The sequence below is a fragment of the Lithobates pipiens genome, unplaced genomic scaffold (assembly GCF_037356315.1).
Source record: "Lithobates pipiens isolate NorthernLeopardFrog02 unplaced genomic scaffold, aLitPip1_a1.2 Scaffold_25, whole genome shotgun sequence".
NCBI lineage: Eukaryota > Metazoa > Chordata > Amphibia > Anura > Ranidae > Lithobates > Lithobates pipiens.
In genome coordinates this window covers 226,512,920-226,537,976 of record NW_027507787.1, presented here as the reverse complement: position 1 = coordinate 226,537,976, position 25,057 = coordinate 226,512,920, and the positions used below count along the sequence as shown (strand labels likewise).

Genomic DNA, 25,057 nt, shown 5'->3' with positions numbered 1-25,057 from the left:
GGACGTATTTCCTGGAAGGATTCCACTGCCCTTACCAGACCTATGTTTGACTCTGGAATTTGGAACACTTCAATTCACCTGCCCTTTCCACCCTGATCAGTTTTTTGACCTTTTTACCCACAGTCTGACCAAGTCCTCCAAGCAATCTACCTCCCACCTCAACAGTCCCCCTTGTTCCAGTTTTGAGGGGCTCAGTAGCTTGCAGATCCACAATGCCCCAAGGAAGGCCAGTACAAAGGCTGCTAGGAATAAAGCACCTTCGTAACCTAAGCTGCAAATGCTGCCCAAATGTGAAGATAAAACTTGTAACATGTCAAACAAAACTGGGAGCCCCCACCTCTCTTATGAGCTCTCTTGTACCCTTTTACTGCCTGCTTAACACAGAAATCCTTTGTATGGTCCCTTTAACCTTGTAACTTAAAAATGAAGTCCAAGCCTGCCAATTTACTATCAATGGCTGCACACGAAAATTCCTTTTTCCAATCCAATATTAATGAAATAAAGGACTGCATAGTTCACCTCTCGACCATCAGGGGTGATCTCTAGCATGTGCAAGCCTGTTAACCATTCCTGCCATACCTTAGAGTAGGCATTGCAAGTAGCCGTACTCAGGGAACGTTGAATCCACTGTGCTGCGGTTGCAAAGCAATGTCCCACATCCAGACGGGACAGGTGACCCCGTGCTGCTCTTCATCTGTGCCAACTCCCGGGACCTGTCCCCACTGTAAACACAAAGCGTCAGCTAAGGTGTTGTCAACCCCTGGAAGGTGTACAGCATAAATTAAAGGATTCAATTGCGAACGGTGCAGGACCAGATGAAGCTGCAACCAAATCATATGTCCATTGCCACTACGATCGGGAAAAATTCAAGGCGTAACAGGTTCTTTAACCAGTTGAGACCTGCGCTATAGCCGAATGACGGCTACAGCGCGGATCTCCTTTGCCGGGACTACGTCTATTGACATAGTCCCGTGCACGAGCGGCCTGCGCTCCCCCTGAGGGGCGCGCGCGGCACGCTCTGTGATCGGCGAGTCTATGAGACTCGCCTGATCACCGATCCGAGCAAGGGGTCAATCCCGACCCCTTATCACGTGATCAGCTGTCAGCCAATGACAGCTGATCATGTGATATAACGGAGCCGGTAATCGGCTATTATTCCTCCTCGCGCTGACAGCGCGAGGAGAAAAAAAAGAGCCTATCACCGGCGGCTGTGATCGGGACATCAGTCCCGATCACGGCCAGCCCTGCCAGTGCCCACCTGCCAGTGCCCACCTGCCCCCTGCTTTGCCACATAAATAAAAAATGTGTCCCCCCTGTCAGTGCCACCCAGCAGTGCCCACAGTGCCACCCAGCAGTGCCCACAGTGCCACCCAGCAGTGCCCACAATCTGCCTCAACAAAGGTGCTGCACCCCAGTGCCACATATCCGTGCCCAGCAGTGCCGCCCATCAGTGCCCATCAGTGCCGCCCATCAGTGCCCAGCAGTGCCACCTATCAGAGCCACCTATCAGTGCCACCTATCAGTGCCCATCAGTCCCATCTATCAGTGGTACCTATCAGTGCCCCTTAGTGCCACCCATCCGTGCCACTCATCTGTGCCACCCATCCGTGCCATCTTATCTGTGCCCATCTTTGCCCATCAGTGCCGCCTTATCTGTGCCTATCAGTGCCCACCAGTGCAGCCTATCAGTGCCCACCAATGCAGCCTATCAATGCCCACCAATGCAGCCTATCAGTGCCCACCAATGCAGCCTATCAGTGCCCACCAGTGCAGCCTATCAGTGCTGCCTCATCAGCGCACTTCAATGAAGGAGAAAAATGACCTGTTTGCAAAATTTTATAACAAACTATTAAACATGATTTTTGTTTTTTTGTTTTTATTTTGTAACTTTTTTTGTTCGTTTAGCAAAAAATAAAACTCCCAGCTGTAATTAAATACCACCAAAAGAAAGCTCTATTTGTGGGAAAAAATAAGTGCCCAGTAAGCAAGTGGTTAAGAAACCAGCCTCACACAACCCTGGAGGCCAAAGTGCTACAGTCCATATTCCCTGAAAGAAAGCCCCATAGCTCGTCGAGCCCGTAGCGTCTGAACAACTCCAAATCGCAATTTGCTTATGGGTCCAGACTTCCATAAAGCGCGTCCATTGAACAACTCCAGGAAATAATGCCACACCTGCAAATCCTCCCTGTATTCCCTGTTGAGACTCACAAAATGAGTCAGCACCTTAACAGCAGCCATCTCTGCAGACAGCCAGTGGTAAAAAACCCTACCCATGGGTATTATGCAAATTATGCGGCAAGCAAAATGTAGCTTTCCTCACAAAGACTGCAATTGTTGCAACTGGATTTTTGTGGGTTTTTTTTTTTTTTTCCCAATGGTCCCACTCACTTCTGACTTAAGGGCTTCAAGCTTTTCTGTCAGTAAACGGCATTCCATCCCAACCAAATCCACTACAATTCCCAGGAAAACAATGGGGCCCTCTGTTTTTCGGGAGCTAACTGGACCCTGAAACACTCTGCTATATATTCCAATGTTCCCAAAAGGATGGTGTAAATGTTCAAAGCCAACACATAGGAAGTCATCCAGGCAGTGAATGACTGAGTTAATCCCGTACCATGCATTCCAGCAAAAAGAGCTAAACGTTTCAAAGAGGGCACAGGAGATTGAGCATCCCATCAGGAGGCAACCAGCCACATAGTATGCTCCATTCCACGTACAGCCCAGCAGCCAAAAACGATCTGGATTAACCAGTGACAGCCAAAAGGCTGATTCTATATCCATCTTCGCCATAAGCACCCCCACGTCCATACCCTCGAACCCATGATACCACTGCATCAAAAGAAGTGTAAGCCACGCACACTCCTCGGGAGCCTCATGGATCGACGCTCCCCTTGGAAAGGAAAGGTGGTGAATCAATCTAAACTTTATTTTTTTTTTTTTTTTTGGAACTACTCCCAACGTAGAGAATACCAGGTCTGGAAGAGGAACCATACCAAAAGGGGCCAGACGTGCGCCCCAGGTTGACCTCCTTCAATAGTTTTTGAGACTACTGCAAGATGCAGCAGGGCATGCTGCTATGGGTGGAACAGCTGACAGTGAACATGGGATTTTGAAACCATTAGCGAAACCTGATTCTAACATTCTTTGCCGATTGCCAGACAGGGTACCTACTGAGGAACGGAAGCATCCTTTCCACCAGCACCAGCGTCGTCCCTCTTGCTTGTAGACTCTCTGGCATGCCCCTTCCCTCTTCTGAAGCACTTTGACAGCGCATGGGATCCCCCGTAGCCAGAACACGTGTGTTTGACTGACAGTTTGCCTTAAACTTACACGTACCCTCATTGAATTGCCAGCAGAAGCTCCATCGTTTTTTTTTGGTCGGTTGTCCTGAGACCAAGGTACCTCCGACCCCCTCCCTGAAAAAACTGATTAGGTGCCTGTGCTGCTTTCATAAGCTTCATCCACAGACTGATATCCTTGTGGTCCCAGCGCAGCGAAGGTCAGGGGGCCATCCGTTGTCTAAACTGTTTGTTGTACCGCAGCCATGCCATGCCGCCATGCATCCTGTGTGCCTCATTAATTGCCTCCAGATAAACGAACAATGCCGAGCAGTGTTTGGGAGTCTTTTCCCCAATACATTTGCCAGGATAGCAAACGCCTGTAACCAGTTCAAAAAAGGACAAGGAATTAACCGATATCTGCTTTCCTCCGGCTTCAATCTATACAGATTGAATTTCTCGAGAGGAAATAATGTGAATATTTCCACATACTCCCCTTTCCAATTTATTTTATTTTATTTTTTATTTTTTTTATGTCTGTTTTTAAGAGGGGGCCCTCCAAACAGACATAGAAACTTCACTTTTTGCGGAGTCCACCAACCTAACTAACTGCTCTCTTTTTTTTCTCCCCTGCTTTTCCCTGGTTGTCTGATGTCATGACACTGGTTGGTACCTCTGGACCGCCGACGTTGCAGGGAAATCGCCTGCAACACTGGTTGCCACTGCTGGTGGTGGTGGGGCTGTTGCAGCACATTCTTTACCTTGTTGAGAAGCTCACACCTGCGCCGACGACTAACTGGTGCTGACACCCAGGTCAATACTCTTTACCAAGTCCCGCAAGCCCGTCGGTAGTTCCTGAAGGCCCGCCCCGCCTGTTTTGTGTACTGTCCCTCGTCCGTTTCACGGGGATCCTATCACCTCCCACCCCTACTGATCTACCCGACGCTGGGTCCCCCCTCTCGCCACCCTGACTCAACAAATCTTAAACTATGGAACATACAGATAAGGAAGAAACACTCTCGCCGGGCTGCCTAGGACTGGGCCCATCAGCCACCACACCGGAATCCCCTGCTGAAGGATGTCCCTGGTCCTCGTCCACTTCCGATCCGAACAGTTCTTCTTCCAATCTGTTGCTGCTCTCATCCAGTTGAACGACCACTGACTGCACCCCAGAGGGCCCTGTCCTGGTTGCCGAGGGTCCATATTGCTGTTCCCGTCTGCCTCTCCATCCTGTCTTGCTAGACCGACTCGCTGCTCTCCCCGATGGACTTCTGATCCATCCAACGCTTGACCTCTGCCCCCGCTCACCACTTCCACGGTACTCCTCACGTGTCTTCCTCTGGTCATCGCGGGACTGCTGGCTGCCCCGGCAGCCTGGCCAGCATCTCGAGGCACTGCTCTACCTCACTGGGCCGACTGGCTGCTCTGACCTTCCCCAGCAGCCCTGACTGCATGCTCTGGACACCTGCGACAAGCTGGGTGGAGGTGCCATGTGGTGTGCTCGGCTCCGCCACTGCTGCGATGATTCCTCCTGTTCTCCCCTCTCCCAGACCTAAGTGTCTTTTGGCTGACGGGGGGTTGGAGGGTTCCTGTCGGGCCTCTGATGCTGCCTCTGAGCTTCGGGGGAGGTGTCAGAGTTAAAGCACTCCGGCGGCCGTGACCGCCAAGCACAAGGAGTCACCTGCCCCCCTCCAATCGGGGCTGCTCCTATCTCATTTACTATTGCTGCCACCTGAGCCTGCCACCATTCTGCTCCCTGTGTGGCCATCGCAGCTCTCAGCTGAGTGATCAAATGTGCTGTATCAGCCATGCCAGTGTGAGTAACCCAGAGAGCGGTGTAATCACTTTCTCCTCCACTCTTAGACTGATGACACTTCACCCTTCTCCTCCACATACTTTATCCTGGCTCCAGACACCCCCACTTAAAGGGGACAACCTCTACCTTATACCCTTAACTGTGTGCTGTCCAGCCCTGTCATACCATGCCTCCGCCCATCCTCTTTTGTTCTTTACTGTGGGACTCCCTATATGTAGGTAATGGCCAAAGGTAGCTTCACCTTTTTATATAACTTTTTCACCAACTTGCATCATGTCATCTCTCCACACTGCGCACGCTTATCCCTCACCCAGAACCTTTCTGGGCGAATGGATACTTGTGCACAGTGTGGAGAGATAACTTGATGCAAGTTGAAATAAGACTGAAAGATATTGGAAGGAGATGTACCATTGAAATGGGGATTTCCCCATAGACATTACACGCTTTATGGTCACCTTGTGGCCGAGGTGTTCTGGTGAGCGCATTTTATTTTTCACTTCGGGTGAAGCACTTTTACACTCAAGATTCTGAAGCACTATTGCACTTTACTCATGGTGTTGGATATACACAAGATTTGATTATATACATTTATTATGGACATTTTTTGATGGTTATAATGTTGTGCACTTCATTTATCATGTTCACATTGGGGGTTATTTACAAAAGGCAAATCCACTTTGCACTGCAAGTGCACTTGGAAGTGCAGTTGCTCTCCATCTAAAGCCCCATACACACTATGAGATTTTCTGCTGATTTTTGTCTTCAGCTTTACCAAAACCATATAATATGAGGTCAAACCTTAAGAGTTTCAATGTGTATACAATCAGACAGGCCCTTACACTACATGGTTTTGGTAAATCTGAATACAAAAATCTGCAGAAAAGCTGATGGTGTTTATGGGGCTTAAGGGGTAGATCTGAAATGAGGGGAAGCTCTGCTGAGTTTATCATCCAATTATGTGCAAGCTAAAATTCTGTTTTTAATTTCCCTTGCATGTCCCCCTCGGATCTACAGAGACTTTACTTCCAAGTGCACTTTTTGGCAGCACAGTGGTGTAGTGGGTAGCACTCTCACCTAGCAGTAAAAAGGGTTGCTGGTTCGAAACCCAAATATGACACTACCTGCCTGGAGTTTGCATGTTCTCCCTGTGCCTGCGTAGGTTTCCTCCGGGTACTCTGGTTTCCTCCCACAATCCAAAGACATGCAGGTAGGTTAATTGGCTTCTGTCCAAAATTGGCCCTAGTATATGAATGGGGACATTGGATAGTGGGCTCCTTGAGGGTAGGGACTGATGTGAGTGTGCAATGTACAGGGTTAGGGACAATTGTAGATACTCACTCAGGATGAACTGGTGTCTTTATTCAACCTTAGTAACTATGTAACTTGCAGTGCAAAGTGGATTTTCCTTTAGTAAATAACCCCTAATGTGTTTTCATTTATTCCCTTAACCCCCCTGACGGTATTCCCGAGTCTGGCCTTGGGGTGGAATTTTTATACCAAGAGCGATATCCCCGAGCCAGACTCGGGACTGCATCGCTGGATCCAGGAGGAGGTTTACTTACCATCTCCCTCAGATCCAGTGTTGTCTCCCCGCTGTACGAGCGAGCCGTGTCTCGCTCGATCTATCACGGAGCCAATCTCCATGCCCTGCGAGCGTTGCAACGCACGGGGACGGAGATCGACGCCAAATTCAAAAAGTGAAACAGACAGTATACATACAGTATAATGTAATCTTACAGATTACATTGCTGTATGTAATTATTTCACATCCACTTTGTCCCCAGTGGTCTGTCCAGTGTCCTGCATGCAGTTTTATATAATAAAAACTGTTCTTTATGCCTGGAAACTGGAGATTGTCCATAGCAACCAAACTGTCATTTTACATCAAAAATGGTTTTAGACCAGCTAAAAAACAGCGATAATAAATTAGAATCACTCGCAGAATTGAGCGATAGCGATTTGTGGGGAGATCCGTCATCAAATATTGAAAAGTAATGACCGTGACAATTCTGCAACTGAGCAAATTTCAGTGTTTTTGATTTGATTACATTATTGAATAATTTTTATTATTGTTATATTATTATTTGGTACAATTATTTATAGTTATTTATTATATTATAATTTATGATTTCATTTTTCAAACTTTATCATACCCGGGATGTCTGCTAGACTCTGGTTTGGACAGATTTAAGAGAGTTATTCCTAAGAATTACAGGACTACAATATAAAACGCCAAATTTCCATGCAAAATAATTGTACCGCTTTTAGCACCTAAAATCCGAAATAATCGTACCGCCAGGGAGGTTAATGTCATTTTGTCCCCCTTTTTATATATCAGTTTTATCACTTATTGGTATGCAATAATTTTAGGTGTGGCATTTGGTGGTTTTTTATATATATATATAAAATATACAGTGCTGGGACAAGGTCATCCAGCGCCCAGGGCAAAGATGCCAAATTGCGCCCCCCTTTCCCTTAGGTCAGGGTGCCCTCTACACCTGCAATAAACCATTGAGCCAGGGGCAGCCGCCCCTCCTGCTCACCCCTTTTCCCGGCCCTGTATGTATGTATATATATATATATATATATATATATAAATATATATATATATATATATATATATATATATATATATACACAACATATAGCTTTTTGATTCAATTTGTAGTGCCATCAAACCCACACTCGCTCCCCATTCTATATGTTGGTGTTCTAAGCTGAATTTATTCAGCTGGATAAAACAAAGGGGGTGATTCTTTACTATACCCACTGTATAAAGTTTTGGGGTTCTAAACTATTTTCTAGCAAATAATTTTTACATGTAGGAGAGGAGTGTCAGAATAGGCTTGGGAAGCAAGTGGTTAAATGTTGTGATGAACACTATAATGAACATCAAACTATTAATGAAAACTGTAATTGCGGAAACTCAAAAGATGGTGGCATAAACTAAAGTGCACCTGCCTTTAAATTCCCACACTATTTCAAACAGTGCAGAAAAAAGTCCCAACACTCAATTGCAAAAGTCCAATGTAATAGTAAACAAGTTACAGTGCAAATCTTCCACCATTCCTCCGTGCCTAAATAAATGCAGGTAAAGGCTTACTAAAATGCCATAGAGCTTTAAAAATGCTTAAGCCGGCATCCAGCAGAGATCAGCACAATCCACCATACCTGATGACGTCACCGCACCAAGGAGTTTTGGTAAGCTTTTACTTATAATTGGGCATGGATGAATGGTGGAAGATTTCACAATGGAGGAGTGCGCACTGTAGGGTTCACACTATTATTAAACTGGATTTTTACATTGGAGTGTTGGGACTTTTTTCTGGACTGATTGAAATGGTGTAGGAATTTAAAGGCATGTGCACTTTGGTTTATGTATGTCACTATCTTTTGGGCTCAAGTGTTTACAGTTTGAATTTATATATTCATTGTGTTTTTGTCACCATTTTTTTTTAACAGATAGGGATTCAGGCCCCTTTTTAGCTTTTCAGACGGACCGCACCCTCCATTCAGCCCTATGGATCAGCAGGCATCAATTGACACCTGCCTAATTTCAATCCAATCTGGTCCACTATAAAAACGGGATCCATCCCCTTCATCAAGGCCAATTGGATCAAAGGGCAGTCAGGTGTAAATGGAGGAGACAGAAATTCCTTTACACCCGCCAGTTCATATAGCAGAGGGGGCTCAGTCCATATCCGCTCTGCGTAAACTGACTGTACACAGACCTGTCATCCCCATGGTCTGCTCTGATCACCGGACAGATCCCCTACTGAGCAAATTGGATTCCTCCCCGTGTAAAAGAGCGGCCTTCAGCAGAGTGTTTACATTTACGTTGGTTTTACCAAAACTTTAGGCTAGCTGCTCTGTCCCTTACAAGCTAGAGGTGGTGAAAGTGTGGTCTTATTTATAAACCCAACTGATTATATTGTGCTTTCCTCTCAGCTCGTCAAGGAGAATTCAACCTAACCTACACAGCATCTCCTGATCACGTCCCTACTGTTCAATATGCCATACAGTACATGCTGAAGGATGAGATGGTGGGAGATGCCATTAATCTCAATTTGGAGAAATGCTTCAAAAACCAGGTACGTGGAAACATTGTCTCTTTTTTTATTGTGAGGTGGCTGCACCCGCATTTCCCTTAGAAGTGGATCAAATGTACTGTAAATGAGTGTTTAGAAACAGCCTTTCTCAACCTTTTTACCCCAGAGGAACCCCTATAATTTCATGTCTTGAAGAATCCTTGCTAAAACAAATTCATTGGGGGTCAAGGAGAACAAATTCACTTACATTAGTAGTCAGTAGAAGAAGGCAACCCTTTTTTCAGTGGTGGTCAGAAGGACACCATTACAGACCTCTAAAAATTTAAAGTGGTATCCTGCTCTTAGCTTTGTTAAATGGTATTGGCCCAGGAATTATGCAGGCACCAAGAAATGGAAGATCGCTCAACCCTCAAGGATCGAGCTCAAGGAACCTCTAACAACCTCTGGAGGAATCTTGGGGTTCTACTGCACCCTGGTTGAGACTGGCTGGTTTAGAGTTTTCTTTATCACTGTTTAGGTCAAAAATTTAAAGACTTGAAACCAAAGCAGTTGGCAGCCTTCATACTTTCCATAATAATCTCTTTAAGAGGTATTTAAAAAATGTTGAATCATATCTGCTGGGAACCATTGTTTGCGCCTAACCACTGCTGTGAAAAACACAGCATTACCTGCTATTTATACAATTGAATTGCTCTCCTCCAGGTTTCTGCTAACTTCACATCAGCAACAGAAACCCCTGGCTCTCGTGTTGGCTTGGAAGTGAAAACAACCTCGGCCTCTTCCTGCCTCATCCGTGTCTTTGATTCAAGCCTCCTGCTTCTTGATGGAGGGCAAGGCCTTTCTGCTGCTATGGTAAGATATTGATCTGGTTGAGGTGTTGACCTTAGACGTTGTGTCTGATTAAAAGCCGTTCTCTGCTGAAGAGTCATGCTCTAAATACTTGCATGTGTAATGCAGTTTAATTTTATACCCTACTGCTTATTTAGTGGAGGCAGCTAAGGCTCGTATAACTTCAGAAGCCTATGTAGACTGGTTGCTGGTGCCATATATGCAATAGCTCAATGAATGTGTGTCCTTAACACCATTTCCTTGAGTTGAGTAAACAATCTATACTTTATTGGCCTCTAAAGAATCCTTACAGCAGATTTCTCCAAAGCAAACCTACAGACAGTCTGTGGGTTTTTCTTTTCCTTGTAATGGATATAGATCCTAATTGTCTAAGCCCTTGTACACACGGTCGGAAATTCCGACGGAATGTTTCCTATCGGACCGTTTTGTCGGATATTCCGACTGTGTGTGGTCTGCATCGGACTGTTTCCATCGGAATATCCGACGGACCAAGTTTTCCGACTTGCCGGTAAAATTTTCCGACAAAATACTCCGATCAGACATACTCCGATCATGTGTAGCCTACTCCGAAGGACAAAGTACCACGCATGTTCAGATCAAATTCCTAGACCAAAGCTATTGGCTACTAGCCTGAACGCAGTCCCGTCGTAACGAAATAACGTCATCACGTTGTGTACAATCAGATTTTCCGACAACTTAGTCCGTCCGTGTGTATGCAACATCACTTCCGGACCTCTTCCGGAATTAATCCGTTGGAATTACTCAGACGGATTTGGTTGTCGGAATCTCCGACCGTGTGTACAAGGGCTAAGGCCTAGCAACGTGTTTCTCTGTGTGTGTGTTTTTGTATCTGTATTTCTTATGAGTTTATGAGATTTATTATATAAAAATTGTGTATATATATATATATATATATATATATATATATATATATATATATATATATATATATATATATATATATATATATATATATATATATATATATATATATATATATATATATATATATATATATATATATATATATATATATATATATATATATATATATATATATATATATATATATATATATATATATATATATATATGCTTGGCTGATCACACAAGCCCCAATCGGCACCATTAAGAATTTTAAATTTAGCCAAACAGACACAAAGACCAACTTTTTTTTTTCTTTTTCTGGTACAATTCTTTAATTCAATTTAAAGGAAGAACCATACAGCATTTGTTCTGCTCATGCTGGCTTGGGATAACCTCGTAAATCAGTGTCAAGTTTCATACAGTGTCAAACACAAGAAATCCATAGCAATAGTTAAATCTAAAGATTTTGAACAAATGAAAAACAAAGTCCAGGTAAGATCCACATGTATATCCACATCATAACTGGACAGACTACGTCCCTGATAATTGTGCAGAATAATTTATACACCCAAGGAGCATAGAGTAACCAAGCAGAAAGAGGAAGAAAAAGACAAAAACATGGGGGGTGGACAATGGAGGAAGAGAGAGAAAAAGGATATGAACTCGGAATCATCAGACGGGTCGGTCACAGGCACCCAACACTAGCTGTTTTACATTGATTTTAATTAAGGACTTGTGCTTCTCACAGCCCTCTCTTCCATCTCTAGGGTCTAGCTAGGACTAAACTAACTAGCGCTAAATTGAAGAGGAAGATGCCAAAAAGACATTGTAAACAAGTTGCAGTGGCCAGAAACTGCTACTGGATGTCAACATTCTAATGAAAAATAATAATCTGATGCATTTTAATATAAGACATAAAAATGCATGAAGGTGGGGCATAGCAAAAGCTATAGAGTTTTTGTTAACTTTTTATCCGCAGTCCTCTTTACATGAGTTATGTGTGCAGAGAGCATTTCCCAACAAATCATTTCCTAGGACTGCTGTGAGCATGACGTCGAACATTCTGGGTGAGCCCACAAATGGTTGTGTTTATACTCTGTGTATAAAACATACAGGTCCCGCTTAATCAATATTAGCAATTTGTTGCTGGAAAGTGTATGCATGGACAAAACTTGGTTTATTTTTTGGATAGTAAAGGAATCAACTTTTTTATTGCAGTCTGGATCCCCACTAGATGGATTCACTCTCTGTTTGGCCTGGTGACACCTATCACCAAGACAAAGCAAGAAATGCAAAATAAAATTTGTTGCAAGAGGTAAAAGTACATTTTCAGTGACCACTGTCTGAAGAGCACTCTCTTGACTTTGGCCTTTTTTATCTTGTGCCTATGATCTCTCCATGATAGGAAGTAAGAGGAAATCTCTCCAACGGGACAAAGCCAGCAAATCAACTGATGGCCTATATATATTTATTTTTTAATTTTTTTGACCTTTCCCTACTTCTATTCGAAACTAAAGGGAATTTTTGCTATGCATATGTAGCGCCCTCCTACATGGGTGTTAGGTTGTCAGGAAAATTTAGTTTTTCTTTGCGCTCCTCTGTAATCAGTGATGCTGTTGCTGATAGCTTTGGACTGATCAGGGTTCTGCAGACTTGATTTCTTCCCCACTGTCCGTAAAAGTATTACGGACAGTACTCAATTTTCTCTGTCACAATTGCTCTAATACGGCTACAATCATATTAAGCACCCTGCTTTCTGGAAAGCTCCAGACCATAGGAGTGGAACAGTCTAAGGCCGCGTACACACGAGAGGATTGTCCGCCCAACTTGGTCCGCTGAACCGTGTTTCAGCGGACAATCCGCTCGTGTGTGGGCTTCAGCTGACTTTTTCAGCGGACTGTCTGACGAACAAAGTCTTACGGAATTTCCGTAATTTTGTCCGTCCAAACTTGGTTTCAGCGGACAGTCCGCTCGTGAGTAGGCAAGTTGGACGGACTAAGTATGGCGCATGCTCAGAAAGGATTTCGACGGCGAAGGTTGCATTGCAGTGTATTGGACGTCGAATTTCTAGTCCCGTCGTACGTGCTGTACACGTCATCGCGCAAGTTTTCAGCGGACTGTTCGTTCATCGTGTGTGGTCAAGTCCGTTCATTCGAAAGTTGGACGGACTGTCTGTCGGATTGTCTGACGAACTTAGTTGGGCAGACAATCCGCCCGTGTGTACGTGGCCTAACCCCTTTTCAACACGGTCGGAGATTCCGACGGAATGTGTCCGATCGGAGCGTTTTGTCGGATAATCCGACTGTGTGTGGTATGCATCGGACTGTTTCCGACGGAATATCCGTCGGACCAAATTTTCCAACTTGCTGGAAATATTTTCCGACAAACTGGTCCGATCGGACATACTCCGATCATGTGTAGAGAATTCCGATCGGACAAAGTGCCATGCATGCTCAGATCAAATTCCTACACCAAAGCTATTGGCTACTAGATTGAACGTAGTCCAGTCGTAACTAAATAACGTCATCACGTTCTGAACGATCGGATTTTCCGACAACTTCGTCCGACCGTGTGTATACAACAGTTTCGGACAAAATCCGTCAGACAAAATCCGACGGACAAAATCAGATGGATTTGGTTGTCGGAATCTCCGACCGTGTGTACAAGGGCTTAGTAAACAGTCTGAATATTTGAGGTCCCAGACAAACCTTGGGGAGGCGTGATTAGAAGGTGACTGGAGAGAAAATAGTCTGGGTCAGTCAGTGTTTCTGTTCAGTAGAAGGAGCACTCAGTCTGGAGGGATACTACCTCAGACATCCCAGCACCTCTATTAATAACTCGGAAAGGCCCCAGTTAAGTTACGGTTGGGGACCCTACTTATGAGACTTCAGACTAAAGAAGGGGGACTACGCTTGTGCAATCCGTTTCGTAACGAATCTAAATTCGGCCGAATTTTGCATCCGAATGTCCGAATAAAAAAATAACAAATTACAACGAATACGAAAGAAATATAACAAATGAATTCGAATGAATTCGAAATTATTTCAACTGCATTCGAAATGATTTCAACATGATTCGACATTATTTCAACCGCATTCGAAAATATTTTGTGACCTGACTTTAGGGCCATGTATCGTGGGGTCACTTGGTGCTAGACACTTCAAATTTGGATATGTTGTATTGCTAGTACAATTGTGTTTGCATACCAAGGGGTTTCTAGCTATAAGTGACCCCGAGATATGTGGCCCCAAAATCGGGATGTTATTAGTTATTAGAGCAGAGAATGACATTTTGTGACCCGATTTTGGGGCCACATATCTCGGGGTCACTTATAGCTAGAAACCCCAAATTTGGTATGCAAACACAAAATATTTTCGAATGCGGTTGAAATAATGTTGAATCATGTTGAAATAATTTCGAATGCATTCAAAATTATTTCAACATGATTCGACATTATTTCAACTGCATTCAAAAATATTTTGTGACCCCGAGATATGTGGCCCCAAAATCGGGTCGCAAAATGTCATTCTCTGCTCTATTAACTAATAACATTTTGCGACCCGATTTTGGGGCCACATATCTCGGGGTCACTTATAGCTAGAAACCCCATTTGGTATGCAAACACAATAGTACTAGCAATACAACATATCCAAATTTGAAGTGTCTAGCACCAAGTGACCCCGAGATACATGGCCCTAAAATCGGGTCACAAAATATTTTCGAATGCGGTTGAAATAATGTTGAATCATGTTGAAATAATTTCGAATCCGGTAGAAATATTTTCGAATGTGGCCGATTTTTCGAATTCGGTAGAAAACTAAACGAAATCCGAAAACGAATTTAAGGAAGTTAACGAATATAACTAAACGAAATTAATGAATTAACGAATTAAAACGAAACGAAACTAAACAAATTTTTTCCTTTTGCACATGTCTAAGGGGGACTTCATCTAGAATTCAGTCTGGGGAATCCAATCCAAGTAACTGTCTGCCTGGATTTGAGGGAGGCATTCAAGTACCCAAGGACTATAGACCTGAGGGAAGGATCTGGGTGATTGCAGCTGTTACACCCCCCTCCGTTGCAAAGAGACTTACCTGCTTTGGAACATTAATTATGGTATATCTCAGTGCTGTCCATTCCCAAAGCTATTGCTAAGGGACTTTTTTTTTTCCTAAGGAGTAGATGCAGAAGAAAGGGAGTCCTCTTATTATTCAACATTCTGGAGTACCCCCCCAACTCCCTCTGTCCTATACAAGTTATCATGCATAAACTAAAAAAAGAATCCCCTAGACCAGTGATGGCGAACCTTGGCACTCCAGATGTTTTGGAACTACATTTCCCATGATGCTCATGCACTCTGCAGTGTAGTTGAGCATCATGGGAAATGTAGTTCCAAAACATCTGGGGTGCCAAGGTTCGCCATCACTGCCCTAGACTATTCACTTAGTAAGAAGTGTGCTTGACTGCCATTACACTAGTGGGAAAGAACCTGTGACGATAGCGGGGCCGCCCAAAGGGTTAACACTACACATACAATTTAAAGGAGTTGTAAAGGCAGAACGTTTTTTTTTAATCTTCATGCATTTTATGCATGAAGATAAAAAGCCTGAGTGTAGCAGCCAGCCTCAGCCCCCCTAACACTCACCTGGGGTCCCGCTCTGTGCAGTGATGTCCACTAGTGTCTCAGCTGTTTGAGATTCTCCCTCCTTCCTGATTGGCCAAGTGCAATTAGCTCCCGCTGCTGTCAAAGTCAGCTAGCCATTCGGGGGGTTGGGGCTCCATGTCTGAATGGACACAATGTGACTTGGCTCAAGTGCCCCCATAGCAAGCTGCTTGCTGTGGGGGCACTCAAAAGGAGGGAGGGGCCAAAAGGACCTGAGAAGAGAATCGAGGCTGCTCTGTGCAAATCCATTACACAGGGCAGGTAAGTATAACATGCTTGTTTTAATGGGGGGGGGGGGGGGGAGACTTTACAATGACTTTAATGTTGGCCTGAATGTAATTCTACCCTATTGTTACAGGTGTATAACACTCTTCAGTACACCAGCCTGAATGGATACTATGCAGCAGGATTCAATGTAGAGCCTCCTCAACCGCCCTGTATTGATAATAATAAACAGATCCTGGTCAATGGCACTTATTGGCAACCTGTTAGCTTCCCTGAGGAGGAAGATGTCAGTAAGGTTTTTAGTGTAAGTATTCACTGCTCGTGGTCCACAAGCCTACGTCCTCAAACAGTAGCACAGGGGTGTCAAACTGTCAGAAACCATTAATCAGACCGAGATAGAAGTACAATTAAATCACACTTGTTTGTTAAATAAAAAGGTAAATAGAAAAGCATAGTCAAGCATAGCCAGAGTCCAGTAACCGGATCGAGTAGTCAGCCAGGCCAGAGTTCAATAACCAGATCGGGTAATCAGCCAGGCCAGAAGTCAGGGATCCAAGTAGAGCAACAGCAAGCCAGTCTTTAAACAGAACTGCAGGAGATGGTTTCTTGTGATGTGACCAAGGCAAAGGCAGAGGTGAAGTGAGCTGGACAGCTTTAAGTAGGCAGGTCAGATGAGCATCATCAGGAACAGCTGGTAACTGTGGAGAGAGAAGAGAGCTGGCAATTAGCCGACAGCTGAGCAGCCAGCCCAGAGAAGGAAGGGCTAAGCCAGCCCTGACACAAACTCCATTTCACCCTGGGCCGCATCAGCATTATTATTGACCTCAAAGGACCTGGTTGTATCTATAGGGCTATATATAACATTTGTCGAGGGCTATCTTTTTTAGAGAATGGGTGCAGGAACTCAACCACACCCCCTGCCCCCCAATTGAACCACACCAAACAGGGTGTGGTCAAATGCATTAACAGTGGGAGGATCTTAAAGGAGAAATGCCAGGAGTGTGATTTTTATCTGGAGTTCAGGTATGGGTTATGTACAGAGTTCAGTGCAGTTTCAGAGAACCAGAGGTGGCAGAATGTCTGAAAAAAAGCCATGAGTGCAAGGGCCAGATGAAATGGCTGTGAGCCTTGTGTTTTCTACATGTGCAGTAGAACATATGTAAAGTAGTGAGTGTACAGCTTGTATAACAGTGTCAATTTTCTCTCCCCTAAAAATAACACACAGCCAATGTCTAAATCGCTGGCAACAAAAGTAAGTACACCCCTAAATGAAAATGTCCAAATTAGGCACAATTGGCCATTTTCCTTCCCTAGTGTCATGTGACTTGTGAGTGTTGCAAGGTCTCAGGTGTAAATGGGGAGCAGGGTGTGTTATATTTGGTGTTATTGTTCTCACTCTCTCATACTGGTCACTGGAAGTTCAACATGGCACCTCATGGCAAAGAACTCTCTAAGGATCTGAAAAAAAAAGAATTGTTCTACATAAAGATGGCCTAGGCTATAAAAAGATTGCCAAGACCCTGAAGCTGAGCTGTAGCAGGTGACCAAGACCACACAGTGGTTTAACAGGACAGATTCCACTCAGAACAGGCTTCATCGCGGTTGACCAAAAGGGTAGAGTGCACGTGCTCAGCGTCATATGCAGAGGTTGTCTTTGGGAAATGGACGTATGAGTGCTGCTAGCATTGCTGCAGAGATTAAAGGGGTGGGGGGTCAGCTTGTCAGTGCTCAGACAATATGCCGCACACTGCATGAAATTGATCTGCATGGCTGTCAGCCCAGAAGAAAGCCTCTTCTAAAGATGATGCACAAGAAAGCCCGCAAACAGTTTTCTGAAGACAAGCAGACCACAGGACATGGATTACTGGAACCATGTCCTGTGGTCTGAGGAGACCAAGATACACTTATTTTGGTTCAGATGGTGTCAAGCGTTTGTGGCGGCAACCAGGTGAGGAGTACAAAGACAAGTGTCTTGCCTACAGTCAAGCATGGGGGTGTCTTGGTCTGGGGCTGCATGAGTGCTTCCGGCACTGGGGAGCTACAGATCATTGAGAGAACCATGAATGCCAACCTGTACTGTGACATGCCGAAGTAGAGCATGATTTCCCCCCTCATCCCTGGGCCACAGGGCAGTATTCCAACATAATGACCCCAAACACCTCCAAGACGACCACTGCCTTGCTAAAGAAGCTGAGGGTAAAGTTGATAGTCTGGCCAAGCATGTCTGCACACCTAAACCCTATTGGGCATCTGTGGGGCATCCTCAAATGGAAGGTGGAGGAGCGCAAGGTCTCTAACAACCACCAGCTCTGTGATGTCATCATGGAGGAGTGGAAGAGGACTTCAGTGGCAACCTGTGAAGCTCTGGTGACCTCCATACCCAAGAGGGTTAAGGCAGTGCTGAAATATAATGGTGGCCACACAAAATATTGACACTTTGGGCCCAATTTGGACATTTGTACTTGGGGGTGTACTCACTTCTGTTGCCAACAGTTTAGACATTAATGACTGTATGTTTATTTTGAGGGGACGGCAAATTTACACTGTTATACAAGCTGTACACTCACTACTTTACATTGTAGACAAGTGTCATTTCTTCAGTGTTGTCACATGAAAAGATAGAAGAAAATATTTACAAAATGTGAGGGGTGTACTCACTTTTGTGAGATACCCACTGTGTGTGTGTATATACATACATTTATTTTTATTTTTTTTGCAATAAGCTCCTTGCCTTTTCTCACCACATTTCTGTTCCTTTCAGGGTATCGGTATGCATGTGATCACTGATACACCTTTTCAGCAGCCACAGTTGTGCTCGCGGTCAAATTTTTTTGAACCAGTGATGTTTGGACAGCCGGCTATGGAATTTTCTGGTCGGCCTATGATATTAGCTGACATTCCGCCTGCTGCAACCACAACTCATGTACCAGGTAAAAGTTCATTGTGATACATTGGTCTCTTAAAACCATATAAAAAGAGTAATATATATTATGTAATACATTTTGTAAAAATGTGCAAAGATTTTAGGAAGTTGATATTGCCAAACATTTCCAAGTTCTCTTTTTCTTGCTAGTTTAGTATTTTGTAAAGAGGCCACACTGATGGGCGGCACTGGTGGGCATTGCTTAGCAGTGCTGGTATGCACTGGTTGGCACTGCATGGTCTGGAGTGTGCAGGATCGATGTCCTGTTTTTCTCCAGATGGTGGTCGGCTTTTGACTGGCTCTGTTTACATCATGTGATCAGCTGTCCCCTTACTCCGATCTTTGATCGGCCAAGTCCCATTGACTATGATCAGAGTGGGCCACATGGGGGGGCGTGCAGGCAGCTCATGCATGGCATGACGTACATGAATTACATGCTGGCAATTTAGCTATCTTTTGGCTATAGCACGGGTGGAAAGAGGTTAAAAAAAAAAAAAATATATATATATATATATATATACACATATAATTATAGAAAATCTACACGTACACGCCTCACGCCTATTACTATGCAAAATATATATTTTTTTTAAAGGAAGGTGTGAAAAAATGCTTTCAGACTGTTAATAGGAACGGTTAATAGTTTTATTTTTTATCAATTACCAGAATAGCACTCCAATCCAAATCAATATTTGAGGTGACCACCCTTTGCCTTCAAAACAACCTTAAGTCTTCAAGGTATACTTGCACACAGTTTTTAAAGGAACTCGGCAGGTACTGTAGGTTGTTCCAAACATCTCAGAGATCTAAGCACAGATCTTCTGTGGATGTCGGCTGCCTCAAATCCTTCTGTCCACGTAATCCCAGACAGACTCCATGATGTTGCGATCAGGGCTCTGTGGGGGCAGAACCATCACTTTAATGACTCCTTTTTCTTTATACTGAAGATATTTCTTAGTGACATTGGCTGTATGTTTGGGGTTGTTGTCCTGCTGCAGAATAAATTTGGGGCCAATCCAACGCCTCCCTGATGGTATGGCATGATTGAGAAATATCTGCCTGTATTTCTCAGCATTAGCCTAGGTCAGTGATGGCGAACCTTGGCACTCCAGATGTTTTGGAACTACATTTCCCATGATGCTCAACAACACTGCAGAGTGCATGAGTATCATGGGAAATGTAGTTCCAAAACATCTGGGGTGCCAAGGTTCGCCATCACTGGCCTAGGTTCACACTGAGAGTGGGTTAGAAATTGCGTGAGTTCAGCTGAACTCACACTATTTCATACCCGCATGTCAGTCCGACTTCGGGAGCGATTTCAGAGACATCTGTGGGCATTACTGCACATATGTCAACTGCAATTGCCTCTGAGGTCACCAAAAGTAGTGCAGGAAGTACTTTTGGGAATCGGTGTGGGGCCGCAAAGTCAGAATACAGAATGAGGCAGTGTGGAATAAGGAACGTATAGCAGCATATAGAATGAGGTGGTGTGGAATTGAACTTATAGTGCAGAGTATAGAATGAGGCGGTTATGAAATGGGCAGCACAGAGTACAGAATGAATTACTGTATATTTTTTATTGGCAACATGCATGTGGAAGTGCCACACACCATGTCCTGGAGAAGTGACACTCCACTTACTGGACCTGGAAGGGGGTCCTCAATCTACATGTTTTTTTTTTTGTCAAAAAGTTGCCTATACTGCAGGAAAAAATGCAGCCATTATTGCCCATCTTGCTGATTCTCACTACCCCCCCCCCCCCCCTGCATTTTTGCATAGACATCCTCAGCCATGCAACAAGTTGAGGTGCTGTTAAGTTGCTCTACTCACCTCTACCATCATGGAAACCTCTGAGTAATGCGGTGGTCCAGAGTGTACAATCTTAACCACCGCTGCCCACAAGATCCCTTCACAGATTAGCATTTTGGGACACATCCTGAATCTGCAGGACTCTGGTACTTTGTTAAAATGCCAGGAGACAATCCCACATATTTTGGGATGGTTGGGAGGTATATATTTATTTTGGGCACATTAAAATTTTCACTTGGTCTGGACACCAAAAGCTCCAAGCTGAGAAGTATCTCCATCCTTTAATCCATTTTCAGTCGCTAATAAAATCAACAGTTCTCTGCTTTTCATACAGCAAATATGGATGTAGCACTACCCCCGTAGGAGCTGCTGATGTATGTATGATCCTGTACCCTGCCTATCAACCCCAAAGACATTTTTTTTAGAATTCGTGCGATATCCATTGTGCTGCTCTCAAGGCCCTGATGAAGCGGAACTGTCCGCGGAATGCGTAGGCTATATCTTCTCTATTTTTGTCTGGGACTGGCACACCCTGACTTCAAAATTCAAAGACTGTAACTCATTTTAACTTGTTCATTCACAAAAGGCACTGCTGTGTGGCAGATGAATAAAGTTTGTATATTTTTTCTATAATTCAAGTATATGTATATTATTTTTATCATCCCCTGAGGCACAATCAAAGTCCCACTGTGTTCTAAACTTTTTTTTTTTAATCATAGTCGCAAACTTTTTCTTAAACAACTTGGCATTAACATGATAGCTTTGCACTACATGGAATATTTTTATTTCTAGCAGATGGTGCCACTTCGGAGACAACCATGACAACCATGACAACCATGAGGACATATTTTCCAGAAGTTTGGTTTTTTGGGATCACTTATGTGGGGTGAGTTTTTGTACTACTTACCTTTTTTTTTTTTTGTGTCCTTATGAGTAGGTTAAAAAAAACTGTTGCAAGAACGTGTGTACAATACAATCCCAGAGATGGAAGCCCCCTGGAGGTTAAGAATCTTTTAGGGTAGAGGTATACATAGTTGGTTTATTATCTAATGATCTAAATCAATCTTTATCAACCAGGGATTCGTGGAACCTTAGAATTTCTCTAGAAGTTCCTTGATATTGATGGGATTGACCTTGTGCCTGATTCAGTTTAGTCAGTGGTGTGGCACAAATGACATCAATGTATGGGTGCACTAGACTGGCAATGACTGTAAAGGACGTTTTTCCATCTGACCAAAAACGTATCTGCCATTCTTCTATTTGTTTGCTCGTCAGATTCAAATGTACAAAAAATTTTGAAAAATTTTGCTCTGCATTAGATTTAATGAGCCGCATTGATTAATATCATGTTACCTGACCACGGTGTACATCAGTGTCATGGGGACACCTTTCCTGCAGACCACTGGGGTTTGCAAGGTCCTCATTACATTATAAATACTTGGGAAATGTACAACTTCATCTTCATGAGCTGTAAATATATTACACTGGGGTTGCTGAAATTTTTATTTCAAGGGTTTGTAATAAAAAGGCAGAGAAATGCTGCTTCTACACATTATATATATACATATTTTTCCATTCATTTAACATGCCTGTTCCACAGAACACGCTTCGGTGTTTACAGCACCTGGGCACATGACCAAAAGCCACATGCATTAGCTGACTGTGGGATCTTGGCTGAATCATTGGAGCTGCAGATGGGTCAGCTTTGTTAATTTACTATATTTTGGGTGGGGGGGGGGGGGGGGGGTTGTAGGAGATCTGTTACTAAACTGCAGTAGAGAAATTTCTCTTCCCATGCATACTGGGTTGCTTGATGTGGCAAAGCTGTCTATTGACGGGCAGGACTGGATAGATCAATTTAAATCCTTTAGCAGGTTGCCCTGCCCATTTTTCTCCTGATAAAAAAAATGGCTGCTACATACAGTAAAACTTGTATGTTTAATTTTCTAATCCGATTTTCAGGGAAAGTGGTACCATTTCAAACCTTGAGGTCCCAGGCACCATCACCAAGTGGAAAAGTGATGTGGTGTGTCTGTCCAACGGGACTGGTTTCGGCATGACCAAATACCCAGCCAACTTCACTTCCTTCCAGAAGATGTTTGTAGACCTCTCCCTTCCAGATTCCATCGTCCGTGGAGAAATCATGCTTCTAGTGGGTTCTGTTGCTAATTACATGAACAAATGTGCCAAGGTGACTACTCTCTCTATTTTTGGTTATTTGGTAGGCAAGTGATATGAGCATAGAGGTTTGTTCTATCACAAGATGCACAATTAAAGCTTAGAACAGAAACTGCAGATTTTTTACTACATGTACAGTAAACTTATTTAGTCAGACATTTGATCAAGTTTTTTTTTTTATTCTAGTTTCATTAGGTTGTAGGCAGGTGCAGTTGGCTTTCTCCACTGCAGGTAAAGAACCACAGCGACACTTCAGGGTAGAGGAAACCAAGAGGAACTTGGTTCTTCTATGGTTTCCTGGATCACTGGGGGGAGCTATCTGGTTGGATGCTGCCATCCCATGTAACTCTGGTGGCCCTCTTGGGTCAGGCCGAGTCTGTTTGAGACCCTGACTCCCAGGCATGTCGCATGTGGATAGTGTAGGGACAGGTCACCCGTATGACAGCTCCAGTGATTAGTGTCAGAGAGAGGTTCCAGACGAGTAGGGACACGCTATCCTTCCTGGAAATTTTGAGTATGGACCAGCCAAGGTGCATTTCACCCCTCAAAATAGACGCTGTTGGCACATCTGAGACCTGCTCAGCTACACACTATTATATACCGTGGGTATTCCTTGTCAGATGCCTTACCACCAGTCTGGTTGGGGTTTGCTGGATTCTACATTAATACAAGTTCTGTTCTCTGCAACTGGCTCCTTAGTGCTTAATACCGGTGCACCGCCCAACAAAGCCAGACCCAGTGTAAAAAGAAAAAGTTTACTAATCCAGTCAAGAGAAGGATTTTCATGCTCTCATTAGCACACAGCGCCAGACACAAGGGCTTCTGCAATCAGAATGTTCTGTTGACTTCTCTTTACTGTGCTTTCCCAGGTATGTGTCACTTTACAGTCTTCAGCTAAATATACAGCGGAACCTGTTCACACGGATTCGGTGAAATGCGTATGCTCACAGGAAAGAGTCTCCTATTCCTGGAAGATAAATGCTACATCCATAGGTATTAGAAGAATTTATGATTTTACAAAAAGAAGTACAACAAAGTATAGTATGAAGTTTATCTAGATTTACTGAAACATTTGATGCTGTACAACATAAAGCTTTAATCTATAAAATGAGGTCTGTTGGAGTTGATGGATCTGTATGTACGTGGATAGGAAACTGGTTACATGAAGAAAGTTATATGGCTCATTCTCTAAAAAGTGTAATGTTGCAAGCAGTGTGCCCCAGGGTTTTATATTGGGCCAATGCTGTTCAATTTGTTCATATAGAGCAAAGGTCTCCAAACATCAGCCCATAGGTTAGATGAGGCCTTTGTTAGCTTTTATCTGGCCTTTGGGGCACTTTTCCTCCCACTGATGAAAAGCACTATTTCTCCAACTGACACAACAATGGGGCATAATTCCTGCCATAGACACCAATGATAGGGCACAATTGCTCCCCCTGACACTAACGATTCAGCACTGTTCTTCAAGTGTTGATTACTTCAAAACACATTCAGATGCTTTACTTGGGAAGCAGAATATACAGGGCTATGAGAATTAAGGTATTAAAGGTATTGAAAATATATGTTAAGCCTATACTAACATATGTGAATTGCAAGTAATAAGGAAGCTTTCAAACACACCCTTCAGCCTAAAAATCGGAAGGAATAGAGGTAGTAAGCAGGTCTTGCAAAAGCAGTTGACCTTTGGGTACGATCATCATGAGAATTTTTTGGGCCGTCAATAATTATGAGATGTTCTAACCACGTGTACTGTGCAGTCTAGTAGTGATTTTTCCATAGGAATTCCACAAAAGTTTTAGGATGTGAGAAGTTCAGTGTCCCAATTGCTGGAGAGGAAAAGGAGTAGGCCAGGTATATTTTGGACTCCTCAAACAAATAAGCCTATGATGGAGCTGAATAGCATAGTCCAAACCGGTTTTAATAAATGGGCCTAAATATGTAAACCTTGCTGTAGACTGTGGCACCAGTTCCTTACTCGCATCTACCTTCTGGTCACTGCAGCCCATGACTGATATCCACACCAAGGTATACTGTGAAGATGGTGATAACATGTACTTCACTTGTACAGGTGTTGCTAATGTCTCTGTGACGGCTGAAACCATTCACATTGGCGCATCATGTGAGGGACCTGCTGATCCTAACGAACCAAACCGCAAGGACACCATAGTGCGGAGTTTCACTGTGGAGGTGAGTGGACAAAGGTTGTTGGACAAGAACAAAAAATAAAAGGTTAAAATTTACAACCTGGAAAAGTCTTATATATTATAGCGTATATACAGTATGTGCATTCTGTATATTTATTTGGCATTTTTTTTGGTCTCTTGGTTGGTGTCTCTTCACATATGTGCTCTGGCTTATTATTTCTTGGGCTCTCCTCTATTTTTGTGAACAACTTTTATG

The 25,057-nt window shown here is 43.7% G+C and overlaps 1 protein-coding gene across 1 annotated transcript in view; it reads left to right on the top strand.

Annotated features, from left to right (window-relative positions):
- Positions 1 to 25,057, top strand: part of LOC143929831 (ovostatin-like) — an 88,125-nt gene that overhangs the window by 31,790 nt on the left and 31,278 nt on the right. Inside the window, exons 11-18 of the mRNA XM_077453806.1 lie at positions 9,043 to 9,185; positions 9,846 to 9,995; positions 15,881 to 16,051; positions 18,509 to 18,677; positions 21,275 to 21,365; positions 22,442 to 22,670; positions 23,527 to 23,650; positions 24,726 to 24,844. Coding sequence (XP_077309932.1) covers positions 9,043 to 9,185; positions 9,846 to 9,995; positions 15,881 to 16,051; positions 18,509 to 18,677; positions 21,275 to 21,365; positions 22,442 to 22,670; positions 23,527 to 23,650; positions 24,726 to 24,844 — 1,196 coding nt within the window. The remainder of the gene's footprint in view (positions 1 to 9,042; positions 9,186 to 9,845; positions 9,996 to 15,880; positions 16,052 to 18,508; positions 18,678 to 21,274; positions 21,366 to 22,441; positions 22,671 to 23,526; positions 23,651 to 24,725; positions 24,845 to 25,057) is intronic.